Raw genomic sequence first — 21414 nt, forward strand, 5'->3', positions numbered from 1 at the left:
GCTGACCGAGCTTCTCACAGAACAGCCTGCTTTGCTGGCAGGGAAGCACCTCGGTCCCTGGCACAGCCAAACCCAGGAGCCGGGGCCTGTGCCGTCAGACAGTCCGAGGTTAATGGGAGCCCTTTACTGCCACCAAACTGCAGTCCCTCCTAAATCCAAGCAGGGTTTGTCCGGGCTCCCCCCGCGCCCCCCGCCGTGCCTCTCGTCGCCCCCCCCCCTCCACACACACACATACAAAGAGCAACAGCCCCTGAACAACCGGAATGCTGACCCGGCTCTGAAACAGAGATTTGGACAGAACCACCCAAACAGCGCCTCCTGCCTGCCCTGGAGGGTATGTTCATGCTCCATTGTTCCGCTGAAGGTGGGCACATTCTACCAGTGAAGGCCACAGGGGTGGTGTAATGGGGCGACCCGCGGAGACCGCCACCAGGGACTCAGATCAAGATTTAGGAGCCTTTATTGAGCTGGCCAGCGACTACAGTTACAGCACCCTTCTGAAGCAAAGGCTGAACTGCAGTGCCGACTACAGGAGTTACATTTTATTATTAAATTCTGTGCAGGCCCAGAGAAAAATGTCTTTCAAATTCTGGGCCCCCAGTATGGAGGGAACTCTCTTCATTTATACTTTTTCCAGTCCTCTGTCTCCCAAGTTTGGAATGAGACTCCCGGGCCTTCTGAGAGAGAAGGCCGGCGTGCTGGGAAGGGGCCATGAGACCGTATCTCCAGGCCTGGCCTGTGTCAGCACTGACAGCTCTGTCTGGGGCACAGTTTACCGCCTCTCTGGATGGGAGTAGTCTTACTTCCCTTATTATTTAAGACAGAAGCCATACTATCAGGGTTAAAATTTCAAACAGCAGTTTTTATATAAGATGGATACTTCAGCGGGGGACGGACATCGCCCAGAGGAGGCCACGGGGGCGGGGGACGGACATGTCCAGAGGAGGCCACGGGGGCGGGGGACGGACATCGCCCAGAGGAGGCCACGGGGGCGGGGGACGGACATCGCCCAGAGGAGGCCACGGGGGTGGGGGACGGACATCGCCCAGAGGATGCCACGGGGTGGGGGACGGACATCGCCCAGAGGAGGCCACGGGGGCGGGGGACGGACATCGCCCAGAGGAGGCCACGGGGGCGGGGGACGGACATCGCCCAGAGGAGGCCACGGGGGTGGGGGACGGACATCGCCCAGAGGATGCCACGGGGTGGGGGACGGACATCGCCCAGAGGAGGCCACGGGGGTGGGGGACGGACATCGCCCAGAGGATGCCACGGGGTGGGGGACGGACATCGCCCAGAGGAGGCCACGGGGGCGGGGACGGACATCGCCCAGAGGATGACGGGAGGCTGCAGAGTGCCCACTCCGTCCTGTGCCGGCGGACGGCTGCGGCCCACAGTCCCGTGTTTGAAAACCGGCGATTCTAGCCTGTTTCCACATCAGTCACCCCAAGAGGACTTCTTAGAGGAGGAGGAGTGGGCGGGCGTGGCGGTGAAGGGGCCCTCAGCCCGGTGCTCAGGTCAGGAGGGACCAGCAGGGGGCAGTGCCACACGCCAGCTCCAAACCGGCCTCCCCGTGATGGGGGGCTCCGCCGCCGCCGCCCCGGGGACCTTCCCAGTGATGGGGAGCTCCGCCGCCGACGCCGGCGCGCGGCCAGAGACGCGGGTCGAGAGGTCCCCGAGGGCGGCTGCTGCCGAGCGGACGGGGGTCGGGGTGCGACGGGGTGGGGGCAGGAGGGCTGGAGGCGGGGTCATCTGCGTGGCGGCAGAGCGCGGATTGGCTGGGGCTTGGCGTCCCTTGGCCCCGCCCCTCGGCCTATCTCACCCCACTTGGTCCCCGGAAGCAGAGGGCACACTGCGGGCTGCGATTGGAGGCCCCAGAGCGCCATCTGTGACGCCAGAGGAGCCAGGGCATCCCCGGGCCCGGGATCTGATTGGAGGACGTGAATGGGGCGTGGCACTCCTGTGTCACCGAGTCCTGATTGGGCGGCGGGCGTGAGAGGCGGGGGCGGCAGGGATCCGAGCTGCGCGGGTCCTGCTGGGCTGTCGGTCGGTGCGCGGAGATGAGGAAGGTGGTCCTGGTCACCGGGGCGAGCAGGTGAGGCCCGTGCGCCCGGCCCGCAGCGGGCCTGCCCCCCTTCCTGTCCGCCTGGCTCTGACCGGGGAGACAGGCGTGCTGGGCACCGTGTGGTTAATTCCGTTTCTGTCTAACCCAGTGGCGTCGGCCGAGCGCTGTGCCAGCGGCTGCTGGAGGAGGACGACGGGCTGCACCTGTGCTTGGCGTGCAGGAACCGGGGCCGGGCCGAGGCCGTGCGCGCCGCGCTGCTGGCCGCCCGGCCCTCCGCCCAGGTGAGCACCGTGCAGGTGGACGTCTCCGACCTGCGCTCGGTGCTGCGGGCCGCCAGGGAGCTCAGGCGCAGGTGGGCCTCTCTGACGGGCTTTCTCACTGTGGCGGTGCCGCCAGCAGCGGCCATCGAGGAAGGGCCTGCGGTGGCACCGGCGTCCTGCCCTCATTCCCTGCGATCATGCTTATTTCATGAGGAGTAACCCAGGCGCGCCCCTGGCGGGCGGCCAGCCCGGCGCCTTACTCAGCGCCTTGGACACCTGAGAGCATTTTCTGCATCTTTGCTCGCTGGGTGCTAAATAGGTCAGCAGGTACCGGCATAAAGAGATGAGAGCAGTGTGCCCGTGAGGCATAGGGCTTGAAGCTGGGCAGGTCCTGGAACCCAGCTCCCCTCCCTGGCTCTTCAGGGCGGACATTAGTTACCGCAGGTTAGCAATTTATATCAGGTAAGATGCTCGGTGAGTTAGCCCAAGCTTAAGGCAACCAGTGAGCTGCCCCCAGCCCACAGCGTTGGTGCAGTGGTGCTGTCCTAATTCTCCAAGCAGCTCTTAGAGACGGGTGGTATTGCCCAGGTTTAGGGGATGATGGTTGTTGTGATACAAATTCGGGAGGCTGTGACTGTGTTCAGACAGATCAGATTAGATGAATGTTATTGTTATATAAATTTTACTTGTCAACTAGGGAAGATGTGAATCTAAAAATATAAAATAAATAAAGCCCCAAACTTCCTCAGACCAAAGGAGGGGTGTCTCATGGACAGGGTAGCTGCAGAGCCTAACGGGAGGACGAAGCGAAGGAGTGTTGATCAGCGAGGTCTGACTTCACCGTCCATTGTAGCTCCCAGATCCTGTGTGAAGCCAGCATCCGAGAAAGAACGCTCACGTGACTGACCCTCCTGTCTTGGTGTTTGCCGGCAGGTTTCAGCGGTTAGACTATGTGTACCTGAACGCCGGGATCATGCCCAGCCCGCACCTGAACGTCGGAGCGGTGCTCTCCAGTCTCTTTTCAAGGTAATGCCAGTGCCCAGACAGCCAGTGGCCAGCAAGGCGTTTGCCTCGGCCTGGTTTTGCCCTGGGCGTGTGAAGTTGGGTGGCAGAAGGGTGTTGAGAAGAATGAAGACAGGAGGGAAGAAAAGCATTCGTCTCTGGGGAAAGCTGTGTGTCATGATTCCGAGTCCTGGGTCCGACACGTCTGTGGTGAGCCCAGAAGAAGGTGGGACTCAGTCCCCAGGAGGCACCTCGGGCCGGGTGCTCTGACCAGCGGGCCGGGAAGCGCACGGAACTCGCTGGCTCCTGGAGAGCCTCAGTACAGTGCGGTGGCTCTCAAAGATGTTTGAGCCAACCTGCAGGACGAAAGCACTCCTACCCTGTGACCTCACCTACTTTTTCATAGAGGTTCTTGCTAGACTTTGGTGTCGCTCTCTTCCATTAAACACACACACACCCTCAGTCCCACACTGGCCTTCACCTGATACGCTGACCTTGCAGCAGGCACTGCGCTAGGATGCTCGATGCTCTAAGGATGACCAGCGAGAGCACCAGCCGCCTGGCTGGTTGGGCATTCGCCTCAGTGTGTGGGGGACCCCTCCTCGGCATTGGCATCGGCATCGGCATCGCTGTTGTCCCCGTGGACCTGTGATCTGGTTTGGAAAGAGGTGCCGAGGACTTTAGCAGGTTTAGAGGCCCGGAGGCTGTTGGCACATGGGCTGTGGCATGTGAGGCATCTGGCGTTGTATGTGTCACAGCCCCCCAGTCTGAGAAACGTGGTTCATTCCCGTGTCACAGAATCAAAGACATGGAGTTGGGGACAGAAGGGCAGCAGGAACGTCCCTTCAGGGTCCGGTTGCCGGACGTGGGAAAGTCATGCCGTTCTCTTCTGCCGTTTCAGAAAGGTGATCCACGTGTTCTCCACCGCGGAGGGGCTGCTGACCCAGGACGACAGGGTCACTGCCCACGGCCTCCAGGAGGTCTTTGCAACCAATGTCTTTGGCCACTTTGTCCTGGTAAGTGCCATCAGGCCTCCACTCCGCCCTGGGGTCCTGAAGGCTGGGGCACCATAGCTCTGCTTTGTGAAGCTCACCGGCGTGGGCTGGTGTTGGACTGGGAGTATTTAAATAGGACCCTCACGCTCCCCTGAAAACATTGGTCCCTGCAGCAGCCTCTTGAGAGATTCTTTGTCCTTTTGCCATCAGCTCTGGAGAGCAGAGAGAAAGCAGAAAGGAACACAGAGGCCTTCGAAGATCATGCTCAGTGATCTGTAGAGCCGGGCTGGCCTCAGAGAGGAGGGGAGCAGGCAAGCCATTACTGAACGGGACTCAGCTAATCTCTTGTCGCCCGTTTCTCGAGCCCCCGCACTGTGCGCTGCGGTTCCGGCACAGCTGCCTTGTCCAGCCTGCTCCATGCTCCGGCCTCAGGCTAATCTCTTGGGTGACATTAGCATCTAGACCAGCCGTGGGCAAACTACGGCCAGCGGGCGGGATCTGGCCCATTTGAAATGAATAAAACTAAAAAAAAAAAAAAAAAAAAAAGACCGTACCCTTTTATGTAATGATGTTTACTTTGAATTTATATTAGTTCACACAAACACTCCATCCATGCTTTTGTTCCGGCCCTCCGGTCCAGTTTAAGAACCCATTGTGGCCCTCGAGTCAAAAAGTTTGCCCACCCCTGCTCTAGACTGTCACGCCGGCTGTGTCCAGTGGCTGACCATTGCTCGGGGCAGCCACTGCTTTGCCAGTGCAACCTGCTTCTCTGATGCTAGGTTCATGGTCACTTTTCTGCACGTTGAGCCTGTTTTCCCTGAAAATTGGACCACCTTTTGAGGACTTAGCCTATATTTTATAATAAATTGAGGTTACATACAAACACTGAATATTATGAAACCGTGAAAAGAAATGAAGACTATTTTGCATTGGTGTGGGATAGCCTCTAGGATTTGATTCTTACAGCGAAATAGCGTAAAGATACATCTTTACAAAGTACGTGCACATGTATATAATATTTCTGGAATTATATAAATTGGGAACACTGGCTGCCAGGGCCTTGGGGATAAGTGGGAAGTTCATGTTTCATTCTATATCCTTTCGTACTATTTTTAATATGGTACTAGTTTTCAATCAAAAATTAAAATACAAAGTCAGGATGGGTTGAATTCCTATCTGGTCATTTAAAAAATAAGTTCACCAAGATCATTATCTAATATTTCTCTTATCTTTTCGTAACCCTTTCCTCTTCCTCTGGCATCTTTGCTTATTAAAGCATTGGTGCCGACAGACACCTGCGTGGGCACACAGGATGCACTTGCTGCCCGGGTTCCTTTCATTGGAGCGGGTGTTAGACACCAGAACCTGGTGCTTGTTGAGGCAGCAGTGCTTCTGGGCCCTCTGCTGGCAGCAAGGGGATGCGTATGTGTGTACCAACCCACATGTGTGCACGCAGCTGTACATATTTCCACATGTCACCATCCGCACCTTTAATGAATGTGAACACGAGTCCATGCTGTTGTCTTCACTCTCATCCGGCACCACGCAGGGCCTTCGGGCCCCTCCCTGCTCACCTGTGATGTCCCCTCTCCCAGTGACAAACCTACCCCGTTACAGTAGACATTTCAGTGCTTTCCACATTGTTGCCCGTCCTCCCCAGTCGATCTTGGTTCGCTTTTTGTTCCTTTTTCCACTCAGATTCGGGAGCTGGACCCCCTCCTCGGTCGCGGTGACAGCCCGTCTCAGCTCATCTGGACGTCGTCCCGCAGCGCCCGCAAGGCCAGCTTCAGCCTGGAGGACTTCCAGCACAGCAAGGGCCAGGAGCCCTACAGCTCCTCCAAGTACGCGCTGGACCTCCTGAGTGTGGCCTTGAACAGGAACTTCAACCAGCGGGTGAGGCCGGGCTCTGGCGCGGGTGGGGCGTGGTGTCTGAGCCGCGCTGCTCCTGTGGCAGGGCTCACGCTCACCGTGGCCGCTGAGAAGACACAGCGTTGTTTCTTGAGCAGGATTGCCCTGCGGAAGGCAGAGACCTGCATGGGATCGATAGTTGGTGTCTAGGCACGTTTTGGGACAGAGATAACGAGATCCTGACTTCTAGGGTACAGGGGTTCAGGGGTTCGTGCGCCGCCCTGTACTTCTTCCAGGCAGAGCCGCGCCTCGGCACCTGCGCTGCGAGCCCTCGCTGTGCTGTAGGTGCCCTCTCTCTGCCTGTGTCTTCCGTACCTTTCCCGTCCCAGGGAGCGGGCTCAGCGTCCCCCTTCCTGTGAGGATGTGGAGAGGTTAAGTGAGGAACTGGTGGGGTGCAGCTCAGGGTGGGACCCAGCCTTCTGACTTTGCGGCCTGGATCCCCTCAGGCCATCCGCTGCCCCGTGTTCATATTGGTGTCCAGTGGGAGTGGTGGCCCTTGGTGAGCCCCGCGCTCTGCCCGTCCGCGCCCCGGGTGTCGAGGGTGTTTCGTTGGAGGGCACCCTTGTCAGTCACGCTGGGGCCTGCAGCCTTGCGGTCTGGGGCCTGCTGCGTCCTTGTGTGTCTCAAACGTTAACATCGCCTGTTGTTCCCATGGTGTTTTCCTGGGGGCTTTTCAGTGGTTGGGGTGTGAGGCTGTGGAGCAATTTAATTCCACTAATATTTACAAAATCTTACCATGTTTAGGGCACTGGGCCAGGCCTGGGGTGGAAGAGGAGGGAGAAATTAGAAGAGGACCGTGAAGCCATCTGCCTGTAGGGGAGCTGCTTTTGTTGGTGGTGCTAATCCTCACCAGCGGAGATTTTTTCCATGATTTTTATTTTTTTTATTTTTTAGAGCGGATGGGGGAGGGGAATTGATTTATTTTTTAGAGAGAGAAACATCAACGTGAGCGAGAAGCATCCGATCGGTTGCCTCCAACAAGCACCCAACCAGGGCTGAGGCTTGAACCTGCGACCCTTTGGTGCAGAAGCCGACACTAACCACTGAGCACTGTCCAGGGCAGGGGAGCAGCTTTGGTGCATTAGACACAGCAGCTGGCCTCCCGGGAGGGTTGGGACCTGCTCTGTCCTGGAGTGGAGGCCTGTCGGGCGGGCCCCACTCTGCGAGTCCTGACTCTTAGTGGTGAGCATGTGCACAAGTAGCAGCTGGGAGCCTGCAGCGGGGCCTGTGGGTCCTGGCTCAGGCCCGGGCCTCAGTTTCCTCACCTGGCCAGGAGGGACAGTAATAGTTCCTGCCTCCTGGGTGGGGAGCGAGGGCTGGTCTGGAGCAGTCAGCAGTGCTTTGTGCTCAGAGCGTGCCTGTGGGTGTGCACAGGGGTGCGCTTGTATGGTGTGTGCACATGGTCTGCATGTGTGTGCTCGTGCCTGTGCGGGCTGCTGTTATTCTTGGTACTGTGTTACAGTTTGAGCCCAGTGTGCTGGTCCAATGGAGAGCCTCTGGCTTCTTGAGATGACAGCTTGTCACACTGCTTGTCCCCAGACCCCCTTGTGGGGGCAGGTCAGCGTGGGCGGGCTCGTCTGACCTTGGACAGCTCTGGGCTAGTGAAGTCTGGTTGTCAAGCAAGTGAGGCAGGGTGGGGCGCCTTTTCTGCCAAGGGCCACTGGTGTTTATAGCATCATTCACTTCCTGTAGTTCCCTTAACATGAATTGATGTAACTGAGAAACGCTCCCAGATTGATGGAATTTCGAGTCCCGCCTGCAGTTGCCGTGGCAGGGCCAGACCCAATGATCGCGAGGGCCTCCTATGGCCCCAGGGCCAGACGTTCCCCACCCCACAGTAAGGGTTGGGATTTCATCGTACAGCTCTGGCCGGTGTGGCCCAGTCGGTTGGTGCTTCATCCTGTCCTGGTTTGATCCCCAGTCAGGGCACGCACTTAGGATGTGGGTTCGATCCCCAGTCAGGGCGCATGTAGGAGGCAACTGATCAATGTTCCTCTCTCACATCGATGCTCCTCTCTCTCTCCCCCTCTCCCTCTCCCTCCCTCTCTCTAAAACCAGTAAACATATCCTTGGATGAGGATAAAGAAAGAAGGGAGGCGTAGCTGCGGCTGCTGCTGCCCGGTCTGTGCTGCGGCTCAGCCTCAGCGTGGCCTTGACTTTTGCTCAGAGAGGCAGCCAGGAAAGAACTGCACCCTCCAGAGCTGAGGGATGTGTGCGCGTTGGGGCCCACCGGCTCCCGCTGAGCTGCCGTCCGTGGTGACGTGCCCGGCACCCAGAGCACCGGCCTCGCAGTCCGTGGTTCCCTGTGGGCAGTGGTCGTGGTGGAGCCCCTCCCTGCGTGTTTCTGCTGTGGCTCAGCATCAAGGTTTAGTTCACAGACGTCTTCACTTAGGGCTGACTGGCTCCCAGAACAGAGGTCCCTGGCTGTCTCGGGGGAAACCGTGACTTTCTTGGGAGGAATTGTTGGTCTGTAAGGCTGGCGAGTCCAGGCCCCTGGTAAGCGCGGGTTCTCCCGGGGGCTGGGGATCAGTGTGCTTTCTCCCCACGGCCGCCTGTTACACTGGTACTTCCAGCGTTGCGTTTAAAAAATAAGATGAAAAGTAATAAAAATGAGTTGAAATGGTCAATATCAAAGAAGGTCAAAGTAGTAAAAATTAAACTGATTCACTAGTAAAGCAAGTCCCGGTTCTGCAGGGGCAGACTGCACCCCGCCCCCTTCTGGTCCAGGAGTTGTGTTGCTGCGCTCCACAAGAGTCCTGGCGGAGGCCCCCTGGGAGGCCTGCAGGGGGCGGGGTCTCTGTGGGCCGCTCAGCCCTCTGCTCTGAGCCCAGCGCCCCACCCGCCCCACCTGCAGCTGGAGTCTGGGCCTGTGCCCCTGCTGGAAGGCAGACACACAGGGCAGTTCGTGTCTGTTCCCAGAGGCAGAGACTGTCCTGTGTGTCTTTTTGTCTCCAGTGATTTTTAGGGTTGACAAGCTGACCTGCACCTGACCCAGCAACACGGGGAAACTCAGGTGCCAGGCCCCTTTCTCCAGCTTCAGGTCTGGCTGCTCTTCATCCAGGGCGTTGCTTGAGATTAGAGACAGTCTCACTAATTTTCTGCATCCTGAGTACCCCCCACAGTGGGTCCTCAGCCCCAACTTCCACTGACAGGGTCTCCCCAGTGCCCAGGACCCCTCAGAGCAGAGGCCTTTCCTGCCTGTCCTGGCGCGTTGGTGCGTGTCCTTGGCTCACCAGCATGTCCGGGGCTGAGTCAGCGCCCCGAGCTCAGCCCTGCCTGCCGCCCCTGCGCCCCGAGCTCAGCCCTGCCCGCCGTCCCTGCGCCCCGAGCTCAGCCCTGCCCGCTGTCCCTGCGCCCCGAGCTCAGCCCTGCCCGCTGTCCCTGCGCCCCGAGCTCAGCCCTGCCCGCTATCCCTGCGCCCCGAGCTCAGCCCTGCCTGCTGTCCCTGTGCCCCGAGCTCAGCCCTGCCCGCTGTCCCTGCGCCCCGAGTTCAGCCCTGCCCGCCGCCCCTGAGCCCAGAACTCAGACCTGTCCGCCATCCCTGCGCCCCGAGCTCAGCCGTGCCCGCTATCCCTGCGCCCCGAGCTCATCCCTGCCCACTGTCCCTGCGCCCCGAGCTCAGCCCTGCCCGCTGTCCCTGTGCCCCGAGCTCAGCCCTGCCTGCTGTCCCTGTGCCCTGAGCTCAGCCCTGCCCGCTGTCCCTGTGCCCTGAGCTCAGCCCTGCCCTCCGCCCTTGCGCCCACAGGGCCTGTTCTCCAGTGTGGTGTGCCCGGGGACCATGCTGACCAACCTGACCTACGGGATCCTGCCCCGCTTCGTGTGGACACTGATAATGCCGATCATATGGCTGGTGAGTGCGCCCCGCCCAGCGCTTCCTTTCTCTGTTTATGCAGCTGTTCCACTAGGGACTGAAGGGTGTGTGAGGGCTGGGAAGTGATTTCAGAAATTGAATCGGGAGGTGGCAGAACCTCACATCCCTGGAGGATTGAAGTCCATGGCAAGTAGCCTCAGCTTCCCCCCAGCTGACGCCACACTGCCCGTCCCTTCTCTGGGAGGGCGCGCTCCCCTGAGCGTGGTCCGTGGGCCCGGGAGCCCTAGGGCCATGTGAGTGGGAACCTGGCTGCATGGTGGTTACAGGCTTCCTCGCGTGCTCGGTGTGGTCACGTGCACGTGCACACAGCTCCCAGCAGGTCGTGTGTGCTCACAGCCAGAGCCCCAGGTCAGAGCTTCTGGTTTGTGTTTTGAGCATTTCTCGCAGAAGTGCCTTCAGCCACTAAAAAAGGCTCCTTTGAGGGACTGTCCTTCCATGTGGAGCTCAGAAAACACCCTCCGTCGCCAGGCGCGAAGAGGCAGGAGGAATACGCCTCCGCGCTCCAGGGGCTGGCCTGGAGGGGGGATGAAGTGCCATTTCTGTTTTAGACTTCTTTACTTCGACACTTAAATGTTCAGGGAGAAGAAGTGCAGGTTTTCTTTAAATGTGTGACGAATGCTGCTTTTGGGGCCTTGTTCTAAACCCCCACGGAATGACGCCTGTTTTCTCTCCGTCAGCTTCGCTTCTTTGCAAACGCTTTCACCTTGACGCCGTACAATGGAGCCGAGGCCCTGGTAGGTGAGGGCCCCAGGGCGATGGTGGCCGGCACGCGGGCTTCCCGGGGAGATCACCTGTGGGTCAGCCTAGGGCAGTGATGGTGAACCTGTGACACGCGTGTCAGAGGTGACACGCGAACCCATTTTTTTGGTTGATTTTTCTTTGTTAAATGGCATTTAAATATATAAAATATCAAAAATATAAGTCTTTGTTTTACTATGGTTGCAAATATCAAAAAGTTTTTATATGTGACACGGCACCAGAGTTAAGTTAGGGTTTTTCAAAATGCTGACACGCCGAGCTCAAAAGGTCCGCCATCACTGGCCTAGAGACAGCAAAGCCCAGGCCACTTCCTGGGACGGAGATGCTCCTTCCTCCGTTCACATCGGAGTCGAGCTGTTACTGTTGGGAAACCAGCGCGTTTACTTACTGCGCTCCGGCCGGGGCTGCCGCGCTCCCTCGCTGGGGCCGACGCTGCTAATGGCTCACGGTCATCGTTTCTGTCGGACACACAGGACGTCCCCAGGGTCCTCTACTGCTGGGTCAGGGCCCGCTGGCCTCACCGTCTGGGTGAAGTCCCCCACTTGGTCACTCTGTGTGTCTGTCCCTCACTCCCCAGCGCTCCTTCAGGACAAGGGGCAAAGGCCACCAACAGAACTTTAAACTGCCTTAATCGTAGGAAGAGACGCCCAGTCTTACACTGAGAAATGCAAACCAAAGTCACAGTGAAGCTTCCAGCTCCGAGTGGCGGAGATGAGGGAGTTCACGATGTTGGCTCTGGGCTGGGGTCGGTGGACCCCGCAGGACAGTGAACACGGTCAGTGCGCAAACCCAGCCATCCCGGCTTCGGTGTTTATCGTCTCTGTGTGCTCAGACTCCAGGTAACGCTGGACTGTCCCTCATCACAGTGCGGCTGTGACAGCAAAAACCTGTACGTCCGTCCATTGGAAACTGGTTATATAGATTGTGGAATGCCGGCTGCTTAGAAAGAGAATGAAACAGACCCGCTCACCCACCCTGATGAAAATGTCTGCAGACGCTTGCGGAGTGTGGGGTCCTGCTTCCCTGTCAGGGCGAGCAGAGGCCACGCTTCCAGCAGACACGTGCTCGTGGGTGAACACGAGATGCTGGTCGCCTTTGCTTCCCGAGAGGGGACGGAGAGGAGGGGACCGAGAGGAGGCGCGGCGGGAAGGGGGCTCCCGGTGGAGTGCCGCTGCTTGTCTGTCACTGAGGCACCGCTGTTTCTGTGAGTTACCTGGTGAGCGGGGTGCCATGAGCTTTAATTTGGGGATTAAGAGAAGAGGCTTTTGCTTCAGGTGCTTTTCAAAGGATGCCGTCAAGCAGGCCGCCCTCTCCCTTCAAGTCCCAGCAGCGGGTCGTGGAGCCGTGACAGCGAGCTGGTCGAGAGGACTTCTAGTCCAAGTCCCCACCGGCCGCGCCCTCGGCCCGACCGCCCCGCGCCCTCTTCCTTTCCAGGTGTGGCTCTTCCACCAGAAGCCCGAGTCCCTCAACCCTCTGACCAAGTACCTGAGCGCCACCACCGGCTTCGGGAGCAACTACGTGACGACGGAGAAGGTAGGCTGCCCGCTGTCCCGGGGCGGCTCCGGCCTTTCCCCGTGGCCGTCTCAGTCCTCCACCTCGGCGAGCGCCCGCCCGTTCCCAGAGCGTTCGTGTCGTTCCCCGCCACTGTTTCCGGTTCCCTTCCAGATGGACCTCGACGACGACACTGCTGAGAAGTTTTACCGGAGCCTCCTGGAGCTGGAGAGGCACCTGCGGGCCACCCTGCTGAGCCCCGACTAGCAGAGCGGCGGTGGCCGGAGCGCGCGCCCTCTGTCCTCTGTGCCGGGCCCCTGGCCCCTGGCGCGGGGATGGTGTTGTTTGTGGTGAAGTGAACGCTCCGTCTCCCTTCTGTCCGGCGTTCTCTCCAAGGCCGTGTGTGCTCGTGGAAAAGGTTCACAAGTGAAAGTCACTTGGCTGTTCTCCAGAGTGGTGGCCCACCCAGCTCAGCCAGAGCCCCCGCTGCCACCTCCTCTCGGGGCTCCTGTCCCACCAGCTGGAGCCCCAGCCGGGCTCCGGGCCAGGCCTGGCAGGGACACGGCCACTCTGAGTGACAGGCTCAGCTGTGCCCTTGTCCCGGGGGCATTTTCTTAGGCCTTTCCCTTAACCTTCCCACTGCTCCTACCAGCCCCACGCTCCAGCCTGGCCTCTCCTTCAGGCGCCACCTGGCTGTCGCAGGAACTAAGGAACTAGTGTGCTGGGGCCGCCTCAATTATTTCTTACAATTTTTTTAAATTTAAGGGACAATTTAAAAGTATATTTGTATTGATTTCATAGAGGAAAGGAGAGGGAGATAAAGATGATGAGAGAGAATCATCAGTTGGCTGCCTCCTGCATGCCCCCTCCTAGGGACTCAGCCTGCAACCTGGGCATGCGCCCTGACCTTGACCAGGAATCGAAACGTGACATCCTGGTTCGTGGGTCAGCGCTCAACCACTTAGCCACACCGCTGGGCTTTCTTACTGTATTTTAAAAGCGTCATCTTGACATTGAGGTCAGTCCATGTTACCATGGGCCTGGCTCTTAACACCATCTGCAAATCTGACCAACACATTACTGACCAACACATTTTCATGCCCATGTTTTAATGGATGTAAACTTGGGCAAGAATGATTCACTCACATTTTATGTTTCAATAAAATTTTCCAGCTGAGCTATTGCTGGTGTTGGCAGTGGTCAGAGGCAGTGGTCGGAAGTTAATTCAGACTTTGTTTCCATGACATGAAGACAAAATGCTGAAATGCTTAGATGTTTTTACCCTAAATATAACCAACACCTGGGACACAATAAAGTGAGTGATGTTTCGGATGAGTCAATAACAGTGAAAAATTATATTTAAATATAATTTCTATACATTTTGAAGTATGAAATTTTTATTATAATCTCTCTAATTTTGTTGCTAAAGATATTTTCAATAAAGTTGGACATTCTATAGGCAAAAATGAGGACTGGAACCTCCCTGTGGAGTGAGGGTGAAGCGGGCCCCGAGGGCAGGGCTGGCTTGGGCAGTAGCGCCTGGCGGACACCCCGGTCCCTGAGTACAGGGGGCGGGGTTGTCTGCTTCCTCTGCCCATGGGAGGGTGAGCATTGAGCGCCATAATGTGCGCGAGGGAAGGAAGTGTTTTCTGGAACGATGACAACGAAGTTTTTACTAGAGACGGTGGGATGTCATGGCTCAGGTGCTACAGGTCAGGCACGGGGTGGCACCACGTGAAATGTCTGGACACAGTGGGTGGAGGGCTGCAGCAGGGCTCGTCCACAGGAGTGGAGACGGCACGATGCGGGGAGTGCGCTGTGTGTGTTCCCGTCCACAGCCCAGCAGCGGCCACGCTCGGGCTGCCTTGGCCTGGCCCCTGGCCTCTGGCTCTGGCCGCAGGAGAAACACCCACACAAAATGGGGAAGAGACAGAGGCACAGATGGCGGGCTGGGCGGTGTGCACGCAGCCTCTGTCCTGGCGCGGCCTCCACCATGGCCCGTGCGTTCATGTTGGTCATCCGAGCCGCCCTGGGCTGCCACCCGCCCCCGTTTGGCTGGGCAGGAGATGCTGGCGGGAGCACACTGCTGCCAGCTGTGGATTAGGTTGCCAGTTTGATGTGAGCAGGTGGAAGGTGGGAACAGGAAACCTAAATGGGGTGCCTGGGAGGGAGGTGGTCTGCACAGGCTGCGAACCCAACCCTCAGGGGCCCGGGACCCAGGGCGGTACCCTCTGGCCAGCAGGTGGCGCCACAAGTGTCAGAACGGGCGGCACCATCTCTTCAAGGCAGAGTCCTATTTTTGAGACCTTAGCCAGGGGTGCAGGTGGATCACTTACTGGTTCCCAGGAGACTCCCCTCCCCTCGATTTTCATCAACTGGCCTTGCAGATTCGGGGAATGGGGGAAACGGTTGAAAATAAAATTGCGCACATTTCTCTAGTGGCTGACGTGTTACTCTGAGGGCTCGGGAGGGTTGGAGAGGTGACCTCCAGGTGCCCTGCGCTGGGTCCCGGGACCCCCGTGCCCAAATATCTCCCCCATGCTGAGCACCCGCTCAGCCTCAGGAGGCACCCGGTGCCGCAGGTAGTGGGCGTTGGCGGCCCTTGCCAACACCTCCCGGAAGGAGGGGGCCCCCGGGGACACGTGCTCCCTGGCGCGGAGGTCGGGCAGCAGGCCTGTGGCCTCCGGTCTGGCCTCGCCGAGGGCCCCATCACCGGCTGGGCTGGCCCCGGGGCAGGGGGCTGTGGAGCAGGTGGCGGCGGCTGGGTCGGGCGGCATCTCCCCTGCGAGGGGGGAGGTCACCTGGCTTTGAGGCGGTGACTGCTCTTTGCTTCTCGTGGGGCCCTTGAGGCCATCGCGGCGGGAAGGAGGCTGGGCCCGGGCCCCCTGTGCCTCCTGGGCTGTGTTGGTGGCCAGGGCTCTGCGGGGGTGAGAAGGAAGGTTCTCTGAAGCCCATGAAGGTGCCCATATGTTGAATTTCCAAGTGATTGCCCCACGGCCCCACATGGGGTGTCAGCCAGGCCACAGGGGGGGGCGTGCTGCTCAGGGGCGGCATTTCCTCAGGGAGGGGCCCTGGCAGGGACAGCGGGAGGAGGTGGGTGGGTGCCCAGGCGGGTGCGGAGGGGCTCACCTGGCTCCAGTGGCCCGGGGGGTCCCGAGGTCCCCTCCCTGCTGGGGGCGCACGGGGGCGCCTCCCGGACTCTGCCGAACTCGGTTTCCGGGGGAGGAGGGGCACTTGCCCTTGCGGTCTGCTGGGAGGAAGTGAATACCTGTCATGGGTTGAATTGTGTCCCACACCGATCCCTCGCAGCCCTGACCCTGGGCAGCCTGTGGCCGTTGGCGGGGGGGCCTTACAGAGGCGCTCGGGCCACATGAGGGCACCAGGGTCCCTAGTCGCACGGGACTGGTGTCCATCACACGGGGAGATCGGACGCAGACACCTGAGGGGGAGACGTGAGGGGAGACAGGAAGGGAGACAAGGGGGAGGACGCCTGGAGGTTGCCTGGGCTCGCTCCTCCCTCCCAGCGAGCAGCCTGGCCACACCTGGGTCTGGGCCCCAGCCTGCAGGGCGGGCATGACTGTTTTTAAGCCCGGGCTGTGGGTAGGACACCCAGGCCCAGGGCAGTGCGGGAGGAAGGAAGAGAAGCTGAAGCCGGCTGTGCCTGGGCCGTGACTGCCGCCCGGAACCCCGATGGACCCTAAGGCACCAGGCTTCCGCCCGTTTGCCTCGAGTGGGTGGGGACCTTCTGTCAACGGCCATGTGGATATTTATAGCTTCATCTCGGGCCACACAAAACTCTCCTCTTCGCTTGCACACTCGCCTGCTGTATTTGGTCAAACATTTCTTTACCTCCTCCGCATGCCTGGGCCGGTCAGGCCCTGTGCTGTCACAGCCTCCTGGGGCCGCGGCGATGCCCACCCCCGGCTGGAGCGTGTCCTGGGGATTTAGGAATCGGCATCAGCGGCGTCGACTCTGCCCTGGAGGCTTTGTGTGAGCGTTTTCCTTGTGGAGCTGGGTGTTTGCTGAACCGAACCATCTCGGTGTGAGTGACAGCCAGAGAGGGTGCTGCCGTCTCCTCCCCGCTGTCACGGCCCCTCCCGCCGAGCAGGGCCGCGTGGCTCCTCCCGGCTCCGTCTCGGCCCCGCGCCCGGGCGAGTGGGCTCCGCCCGGCTCCGTCTCGGCCCCGTGCCCGGGGGGTTGCCAGTCTCACACCCTTTGGCTCGGTCTCTGGGCTCCCTGAGTGGACGTGGGGGTCGGGGCACCCGGCAGAGGGAGCAGGACCAGACGGGGCCCGAGAGCCACACCTGACACCTCCAGCCGTCTCCGCACTCCTCCGGGGGGCACTCAGACCAGGGAGTCCTGTGTGGGCCCCGCGTCCTCTGTTGCCTTTAGTGTGTGTGTCTGCATGTGTATATGTGTGTGCATATGTGTGTCTGAGTGTGCATGTGTGCACATGTGTATATGTGTGTGTCTGTGTGTGTGTCTCTGTGTGTCTTTTCCATGTGAGAACTTCACTGACTCCCTCTACACTGAGATCTGGAGCTTCTCCTAGCCCTGGCCGGGGCTCAGTGGTTAGCGTGTCGGCAATTTGAGACCCTCAGGGCCGACAGGTTCAGAAAGGAGCATAGCTTTTCCCTGACGCCTGACCTTTCGGAGCTTCTCTGTGAAGGCGTGGCCTGCCGCCAGCCAGCGTCCGGCTGAGCATGCCTGCCCGCTGTGCCAGGAGGCGTCCTCTTGACTGACAGTCCCACCTTCTCAGTATCTCAAGATGCTCCTTCCCTCACCTGCCAACGCCCTGCGTTAGGTCTTCACGCCGCGAGGCCTCCCCTTGCCCTCTGACTGTAGGACAGGCCACCGCTCCACTGCCAACCCTCAGGCTGGGGTTTCCACTCTCCGGCCCCTTCCTGCCCTCAGCCTCCTGCAGCCCCAGCTCCTGGCAGCCAGTGGACCCGTGTGCACCCTGCGCGCACCCTTGTCCCAGCCTCTCGTCTCCTCCAGCTGGGCTTGCATGCCGCCTCCTTGGGAGGCCTTCCCTGACAGACACAGGGCCTGGCTGCTCCTGCCTCCCTGGAGCGCCCCCTGAGCAGCGAACAGGTCCGTCCTCAGCTCTCAGGCAGCGACCTCGCAGTGCCGAGGCGAGGCCTGGCGGGTGTGGGCCCGCAGTCGGCTTTCTCCTTGGCATTTCTGCCTCCATAGGAGCAGCCGAGACAGTGTCTGTGCCTCTGGTCCCCAGACCCCTGTCCCAGAATAGTCTGCAAACCCCTACCCTGCGGCTCCAGACTGGCCGAGCGGGATGCGTGTGCACCAGCCCTGGGCGCCCGAGGCTCCACGCGGTTGTGGTGAGTGAGGCAGGCGCAGCGCCCAGCGGACATGGAGACTCACTGCACCTTTCCTTCCGTTCCCCGAACCCACGGTCAAGAAATCTGAGGCTCAGAGAGGACCCCCTTTCCAAAGGACACAGTCGGAGGCCGCATCGACGTCCTCTGCCTCTTCCCTGCCCCTGAGCTGCGGGCCAGGCACCCACCTCCGCCGCCGGCTCCTCCCCTGGAGGCCCTGGGCTCAGCCGAGGGCCTCTCCCCGCCCAGGGCGCAGCTAACTTGCAGCAGACAGGGAAGCGGGAAGCAGAGAGGGCTGGCTGCCCGTGACCACCTTCACCTGCGACGTGCGGGCGCCACGCATGGCTCCGTGTGCCCCTCAGCTGTGAGGCCCAAGGAGCTGACCCGGTGGGACACCTGGCGCCCTGAAGGCATGGTTCTCGGGGTGGGCTGGCACCTGCCTGGCAGGACGAGTGGGGCTTCGAAGAGGTGAGGGTCTGTGCTGAATTACGGGATGATCTTAAAACCCAGCCGTTCACGGAGCCCCCTGAACAACTCTTTCCTGACTGGCTGGCGAGCCGTCACTTGCTAGATCTCACTTTGCGTTCAGGGGCTGCGCCAAGTGCTCGCTGAATGGAGGTGACTTCCCCCGTAGGGTTTCAGCCTGAGGCTGGGCTGGGTCCATGGACGAAGGTGGGGCCTGCGGGAGCCTGGGCTCTGCACGCACGGTGCCCCCACCCCCCCCGACCCCCGTGGTGACCAGGACTGCTCACTAGGACGAGTTAAGGCTACTCTCGTTTTGACTCTCGCCCACACAGTCGGGGCTGGCGGGTTCTCAGTGCCCGGGACACCGGTCTGTGGGAGGAGTGACTGGAGACCCGAGCGCACCCGTCTAGGTGAAGAGGCCTCTGGGGGATGACAGAGCACTTGCCCTTTGGCTTAAGAGGAGCGAGAAGCCCGGAGTGGACGCGGTGCAGGGCGTCGAAGTGTCCCAGGGAGGCCGGGCGGTGGGCAGAGCTGGGAAAGCTTGCCCCCCCCCCCCCCCCGCCCCATCTGCTCAGCGGGGCCGAACCCTGGGGTTCAGGTTTGATCCCTTCCCTAAGGTGCCCTCATGCTCATCGCTGCGCTGAGTGGTACGGACCCGGCATGGAAAAGAGGTGAAACCCACTCTAAGGGGCGCGAAGGGAGAGTAGAATAAAAGCAAAGCGAGGAAGCAGGAGACCAAGGGTTCGAGCGGGAGAGCGAATTGAAAGAGGGCCTGGCCTCAGCGGGAGGTCGGGTGGGCGCTCCAGGAGCTTCGAGGGCCTGGCCCCGCCCCGCCCCCTCCGGGGTTACCGTGCTGTAGCCTCTGCAGCTGTTTCTGCAGCTGCCGCTGCTCCCAGGCCAGCAGCCTCAGGTGGCACAGGTGGGCCTGCTCGAGTCTCTGCAGATGCTGGCTGAGCCTGGCCTCGGCCTGCTTGGCATGCTTCCTCTCCCAATCCAGCTGCTTATGCAGCGGCCTCCCGGCCATGTGCCGCTCCGTCCCCTTCATGCTCTCCCAGGTGACACGGAGGCCCCGACACAGCGAGTGGGCGCCTGGCCTGGTCTCTCCCAGGGGTCTGAGCCGCGCTGCCTGCCTGTGAGGTGGAGGCGCTCTGTTGGGAGTCTGCTCTGTGGTGAATGAGATGCCAGGGACCCAGAGGACGGAGGGACAGTCGCTCCTCTGAGCCACCCTCTGCCCAGAAATCCGTGGTAGATGGAGCCCCCCGCCCCCCCAGGACCTGCTGTAAGATCAGGGGAAGCACACAGGACTCCGGGGAAAGAAGGGCAAGGCTGTCTGTGGAGACGGCATCGCCACCCACGGAAGTGCCGCCTGCCTTCCTCGGTGTCCTGCTCAGGGCTCCTTTCCGTTCATTCACTCACACGCGCAGGTCCGTGGCCTGTAACGGCCCGTGCCAGCCGCTCTGGGAGGGCCGGGGTCCCGTGGGAGGGAGATTTCAGGCTGGTGACTTGGGGGCCAAATCGGAACAATCACTTTCCAAAGTGCAAAGAGTGGGACCTGCTGGTCCAGGCGCTGCCCGCCCCCCCGCCCCCCCCGCGCCCCCCCCCCCCCCCCCCCCCGGGCCTGACACAGTCCTCGGGCGCCCTCAGCCTCTCGTCTTCCCAGAACCGCCCCCTCCTCCCTCTGGACCCTGAGGACCAAGCCCAGGGTGACTCCTCCCTGCTCGGGTCTCCTGGCAGTGAGGGCAGGGACAGGTCTCCCTGCTGGAGCCCGGGGTGAGTGGGTTTCCATCGATAGTGATAGCACCGTGGTGGCAAGATAAGGTCAGGACGAGGGAAGACGAGCGAGGACACAGGAGAAGCTAGGCAGCCGCTCTGTGGAGCGAAGGCCAGGTGAGCAGCACTCACCTGCGAGCCCGGCTCCCCCGGAGGACGCTGCTCCCTCCTCTGCGCTGGGTAAGGAGCTGAGCTGCGCTTCTTGGGCCCAGGGGTCTGGTGCGGGGAGCGAGGCCAGCTGGAGCCAGAGCGGAATATGCTTCAAAGCTCACAGAGCCTGTGTCTCACTCAGGAATGCTGGCTGCCTGGCAGGCTCGCCCCAGGCTCTAAGCCCCGCCCCCCCAAGGGTCCCGCCCCTTACTGTCCCCGTGTCCATGGGAGCCCAGAGTGGAAGCCAGGCATGTCCGTGCTCGCACCCCCTTCTTCCTCTGCTTAGCCCTGCCCCCTCCTTTCCCCATTCCTGCCCCCGGGGAAACCAGGCCAGGCCCCAGAGACGCAGAGTGGTTTTCTGTCTGTGCTTGTCTGTGGGCAGGAGGGACCCGCTTCCTGGCGCCACTCACCCCCAGGCTCCTACCCTGTCCCCGCATTTTAGTGCCAATGTTAAGATTTCCCAGGCTCAGACCCAGAGCCGGATGGGAAACTGCAGGTGCTTCGGGATTGTCTCAGGGACAATGCAGGCGGCCAGGCCCCTGTGGGTTATGGAAGGAGGTGTCAGTGGGATTTTGGCTGTTGCCTTGGGCATCATCCAAGAACAAGAGGCATGAATGCCCCACGGGGTTTACTCATCTCCAGAACGTCCCGGGAGGCAGCCAGGCCGGCCTGATCCCCACGGCCCCCCTCACACAGGCTTTGTGGGGATCTCTGAGGGGGCTGCTCTCAGTGGGGAGCGCTCCCTCCTCTGCCCTTCCCAGGACACCACCCTCGCTCCTCCTGAATGCCAAGCCTGGGCCAGGGTGGGTTCCAGGAGAACCACCAGCCAGAGGGCGCCTCGCCCCCATCGGGGACCTGGCAGGACCACAGAGCAGCCCATGCCCACCTGGTGGCCCGGAGCTGAGCACAGCGAGGAGGGCTCAGGAGAGAGTTACCCCTGCCACCCTGGGCCGCCCTAGAGGAAGCTGCCAGGGCAGGTTCGCAGAAGGGCCCCGAGCTTGAGGGGCAAGAAGGAGCCCAAGTGTGGTGACTCGGGAGGGAATGGGGCCAAGCCCTGGGGTGCAGAGGGCCCCGGGCTCCTGGTCCTGCAGGAGCAGGGCTGGAGGAGGGAGCAGAGGCCGCGGTCTTGCCCTGGGAGACGCCAGGTCCAACGAGGTCATGCTTCTCATACTTCGCCCAGAGCGCGCAGAAATGGCAGGGCCGCGGGCAGACCGCAGGGGAGCGTCCTCACCTCAGCCAAGAGCAGAAGACAGCGGGGCGCCCGGACCAGGAGTGCTGCTCATCAGGAAGGACCTGCCTGGTCCCTCCCTCCTGTCCTCAAGCACAGGGGGTGCAGTGCTCG

At 60.7% G+C, this 21414-nt stretch overlaps 2 protein-coding genes across 2 annotated transcripts; one reads left to right on the forward strand and one right to left on the reverse strand.

Annotated features, from left to right (window-relative positions):
• The first annotated feature begins 1948 nt into the window (after positions 1 to 1948).
• HSD17B7 (hydroxysteroid 17-beta dehydrogenase 7) lies at positions 1949 to 13817 on the forward strand. Its single transcript, XM_059675094.1, has 9 exons — positions 1949 to 2095; positions 2214 to 2417; positions 3259 to 3351; positions 4229 to 4343; positions 6021 to 6215; positions 9976 to 10080; positions 10779 to 10835; positions 12295 to 12393; positions 12526 to 13817. The coding sequence occupies exons 1-9, from the start codon at positions 2061 to 2063 to the stop codon at positions 12616 to 12618; spliced, it is 996 nt and encodes a 331-aa protein (XP_059531077.1). The 5' UTR covers positions 1949 to 2060; the 3' UTR covers positions 12619 to 13817.
• Positions 13818 to 14491: 674 nt separating this feature from the next.
• On the reverse strand, positions 14492 to 19425 carry CCDC190 (coiled-coil domain containing 190). The gene is made up of 3 exons (XM_059675095.1): positions 19002 to 19425; positions 15481 to 15598; positions 14492 to 15270 (listed from the first exon to the last, which is right to left on the reverse strand). The coding sequence occupies exons 1-3, from the start codon at positions 19195 to 19197 to the stop codon at positions 14802 to 14804; spliced, it is 783 nt and encodes a 260-aa protein (XP_059531078.1). The 5' UTR covers positions 19198 to 19425; the 3' UTR covers positions 14492 to 14801.
• Positions 19426 to 21414: the final 1989 nt, after the last annotated feature.

This window comes from Myotis daubentonii, chromosome 18 (assembly GCF_963259705.1).
Source record: "Myotis daubentonii chromosome 18, mMyoDau2.1, whole genome shotgun sequence".
In the NCBI taxonomy this organism is placed as follows: domain Eukaryota; kingdom Metazoa; phylum Chordata; class Mammalia; order Chiroptera; family Vespertilionidae; genus Myotis; species Myotis daubentonii.